The sequence below is a fragment of the Nanorana parkeri genome, unplaced genomic scaffold, assembly GCF_000935625.1.
Source record: "Nanorana parkeri isolate BGI_ZX_2015 unplaced genomic scaffold, ASM93562v1 scaffold891, whole genome shotgun sequence".
NCBI classification, from domain to species: domain Eukaryota; kingdom Metazoa; phylum Chordata; class Amphibia; order Anura; family Dicroglossidae; genus Nanorana; species Nanorana parkeri.
The window spans coordinates 239,472-243,675 of record NW_017307159.1 but is presented as its reverse complement, the minus strand read 5'-3'; the positions used below and the strand labels follow the sequence as shown (position 1 = coordinate 243,675).

Here is a 4,204-nt window from a genome sequence, read left to right as displayed (position 1 = left end):
AACCTTGTGATCTGTATTACTATATAGAACAGTTTCTACATCTATAATAATAGTCAGAAATGTTTTTTCAGCTTCAATATTCCAGCTTTTGTTTGCCTCTAAACTTGAGAGGAACATCATTTATGTACTCTCTTGTTAACAGATTTTACCTTGAGTCTGACACAGAGGTGACAGTGATGCATTGTCCTCTGGAGTTGTCGTGACAAACAGAAATTTACTAAGGCTGCGGGAGCAAAAGCGAGCTGTATGCGAGAACCTTATTCCTATGCAACCCTCAAGTTCTAACTTTGGGCTGCAAGCAGGAAAAGAATGTGATTGCCAAGGAAATGTTCTTTCTGGATTAAAGGAACACTGTATACTATTAAAATGATCCTAAAAGGCAATATTAAAGACAATGTGAACCCTGATTGGTATTTCAGTTTTCGCCTTCAAATGTGTTTCCTTTTTTTAAAATATTTTTCCTTTTTGCCCCTTTATATTCTTTGTTGCATCTCAATGCTGAAGATCTCCTGCGTCATCCACTTCTTGTCTCATCAACGATGGCTGCATGGCATGGGGCTTCCTGATGGTGACAACAGTGGGCCGCGTCTATCTAATGTGTGTTGAAATAGCAAGTTGTAGTCCCCTTCAGAAGCCAGGGTGACAACACAGGAGAACAAATGGAATACAGGAAAAGAACGCTCATTGTCCCCCTATAAAAGGAAGTACCTGCTGAAGATCTCCTGCATCATCCAGTTCCTGTACCATCAGCGATGGCTGCATGCCATTTCTCAGGAGGGGTTTCCTGATAGTGACAACAGTGGGTCATGTCTACCTAATGTGTGTTGAAATAGACGGTTGTAGTCCCCATCATAAGCTAGGGTGACAACACAAGAGAACAAATGGAATACAGGAACATAATGTTTGTTGTCACCCTACAAGAGTAAGTTCCTGAAAAAGTACCCTCGTGGTGGATCATCAGGTATGGTTTTAATAAAAGACTTGCAGATTTTTAAAATATTAAAAATGGCTTTTGAAATGACATTACATTCACGGTAGAGCTTATACACACGTTTAGTGATTGGGATTACATCTACTTTAAGCATTTATGACCAACTATGTTTTGTGCCTCCATGAATGCAGTCCTTCTGGTCAGAAGGCTTTAAGGAGAACTATGGGGTTAAGTCTTTTCCCCATAGTTCTCCTTAAGGTAACGGGAGGACACAAACTAGCGTCCTCCCGTCACCCTAAGCTCAGTATCCCGCGAGCTGTAGCTCACAGTATACTGAGACGCCGCAGTACACCGCGAGCTGCTGCTCGCGGTTTACTGAGGCGCCGCAGCGGATCCCGACAATTGTGCCGGGATTCGCCCAGCTGCGTGACTGACAGCTGGCTCTGCCTATCTAGAGGCAGAGCCTGCTGTACCAGCCCCCTCCGCCGTCCGATCCACCAGTCAGCGCTGGCGGATCGGAGCGGGGAGGGTGGAATCTAGCCCCTCCCCTGTCACAGCAGAGAGCCGTGACAGGATCGAGAGGTGAGCGAACGCCGGTATGTGTTCCCTCACCTCACGATCTACTGAGCCGACCTGTGACAGCCTCATTGTCACAGGTCGGCTAGAACTATGAGGTGAGTGGAAATCACTCACCTCATAGTTCTCCTTTAAGTGTTTGTTCTTTTTGCGACATCATTTACTCATATTGATTGCTATACTAAGTATGGCGTTAGTTTAGTGATTGCACTGTGAACCCGCAGAAGCTCCCCAAAGCTCTCCGCACACTTGTAACTGTTTCACTTCTGGAATTATCCTTATTATTAGCAGGTGGCTAAACGCGTAGCCTTTGCTTCCTGATTATGGATACCAGTGGAAAGAAGACCCGCTGTAAGGAATCCCCGCTGACCGCTCATGCGCCAAGCGCGCGTTCTTGTACTGTTCAGGACCGCGCTGTTCCACGCATGCGCAGACGCTATTGACCTCCAACACGGAAAAGCGCCAAAGTGGCGCGCAGGAAGTGACTCATCACAGCTATCACTTCCCCTATATAAGCTCGATCACAGCACCACCATGTTGCTGGATTGTTGTCAGCTATCTCCTGTTCCTGTGCTCCTGTTATCCTTGCTTGACTCTTTGTGACCCGGAAGTTTTATTGTTATCCTTTATGCAGACTTTAGCCTCTGTGTGTGAAAGGTGAACACACAAAAGAAGCACCGCTCCTCCACGGCTCAGGAAACGAATAGGAGCACGTCCTTGCTCCAACATGAGCCCATACAAACAAAACCACACACTGGGATAGTTTATTGAAGCTTGTACCACATCACTGATGTCCTGCCAAAGGTCCACCCCCACTGATGCATTTCACCCAGTTACGGGCTTAGTCATAGAGATCTATCACTAAGCCTGTGATTGGATGAAACGCATCAGTGGGTGGAGCACATTTTGCTGGGATAGTTTACTGAAGCTTGTACCATATCACTGATGTCCCACCAAAGGTCCACCTGGATGCGTTTCACCCAATCACAGGCTTAGTCATAGATTTCTATGTCTAAGCTCGTAAGTGGGTGTAATGCATCAAAGGAGGTGGACCTTGAGGGGGACATCAATGATGTGGTACAAGCTTCAATCAATTATCCCAGTGGACTCTGGGGTGCGACCAGCTTTTCTTCTTTCTGTGTGTGACGTTACATTTAAAAGAGCACACCAGGATTTTTAAAGTGCATGCTTTAAAAAGAAACCTGCCCACACTTGGTAGGCAGAGGTCAAGCAGGAGAGGCTCAGCTAAGGTGAATCAGTAGATGATTTCATTCCGCAGCTCTTGTTTCTGTGTTTTGGTTTCTATACACATGATTTTTGACACAGGAACGAAGGCGTGTGCTGCATAGAAATCATTTGGTCCCCAGTAAGGCCTCACTGACACGAGAAACGGCCGGCCCGTACAGCTCCGTGCTGCGTGCACGGCCGTATCGGGCAGTTCCCGGGAAGGACAGGTGCTGCGTGTGATTAGTACGCAGCCCCTGTCCTTCTCTATGGGACTATGTGGCCGTACGCTGATGGGATGGATCCTGTCTGAGCTGGGACACCCGCACCTGTACGGACCTGCACTTGGGGTGATGTAAGCAAATGTCTATTTAACGTTCAAAGATACGTTTTAGGGGTTGCGGGTGTAATTTACTTAGATTTAAATGCTAACTGTATGACTTTTCTTTTGCTAAGCCATTTATTTTTCCCCGTAAAATACTGTTTTCAATTTTTATTATCCTTTGTAGCACCTTGGTGCTGCTGATCTCCTTCAGCCTCCTTCGAGTACTTCCTGTCTACATCCACTCCAGCCAACATCAGCTGCCTATCATTGCTCAGTGCAAGGGCAGCAGTACCCAATGAAGGGCATGTGCATAATAGGTCAAACCGCAATGCCAGGAATGGGACCATGCCATCCTATGATCAACCTTTGGATTTTGACAATGAACATGACACACAGGCTAGGTTTCAGGATGTTGATTAACTTAACCTTTACTTAACGCTGAATAACAAACAGCAGATTTCTAAAGAGTTTATGCACATCAGCTCAAAACACCAGCAACAAAATGATGCAATCTATTTCTCTAACTTTTTCAGTTCCCTCTACTAGAAGCCGGAGAGTTTCACCACGTTGGGGTAGCGAGTGCGGTGGGCCATGCATTTCTCCCGGTCAATAAACAGAGTGTTGGCTTTGTTAGCGATATCCTTCTCCAGAGACATCCTGGTGTCCTCCAAGTTGCGGAGACACTGCTCCGCCTCCTCCAGCTTCTGCTTGAGGAACTCTACAGACTCCGTTAGCTCTCCCACTTCACTCACCAGCCTGAATCAAGACAGAAATGAAGATTGATGTACATAGTATGAGATGTCATAAGGGAATATAAGCAACAGGTCTGTCCCAGTCAATTCCAGTCTCAGCTCTGTTTTCCATCATTTTCCCATAGTAAAATCCAAAATCACTTTTCTATAACTTTGTGGAAACACCCATGATGATGTATCTTCAATTAAATTCAACTTACAATCATAACTATGCTATTGATAGTCAGTGAAAATCATCAAATAATGCCCACACATGGTTCCATCATTCAATACAATCAGATTTAACACACATGGGCACATTTTATTACATATGCTTATGCTTAATATTAGTGTTCTATTCTAATGATGTGTATACTGTTCCTTCAGGGACAGAAAACAAGACCTGGTGGTAGTGGG

General features: G+C 45.4%; 1 protein-coding gene across 1 annotated transcript in view; it reads right to left on the bottom strand.

Annotated features, from left to right (window-relative positions):
- Nucleotides 1–3,571: 3,571 nt before the first annotated feature.
- TEKT4 (tektin 4) overlaps nt 3,572–4,204 on the bottom strand; it is a 33,672-nt gene continuing 33,039 nt past the window's right edge. Inside the window, exon 6 of the mRNA XM_018565841.1 lies at nt 3,572–3,812. Coding sequence (XP_018421343.1) covers nt 3,599–3,812 — 214 coding nt within the window. The 3' untranslated portion in view covers nt 3,572–3,598. The remainder of the gene's footprint in view (nt 3,813–4,204) is intronic.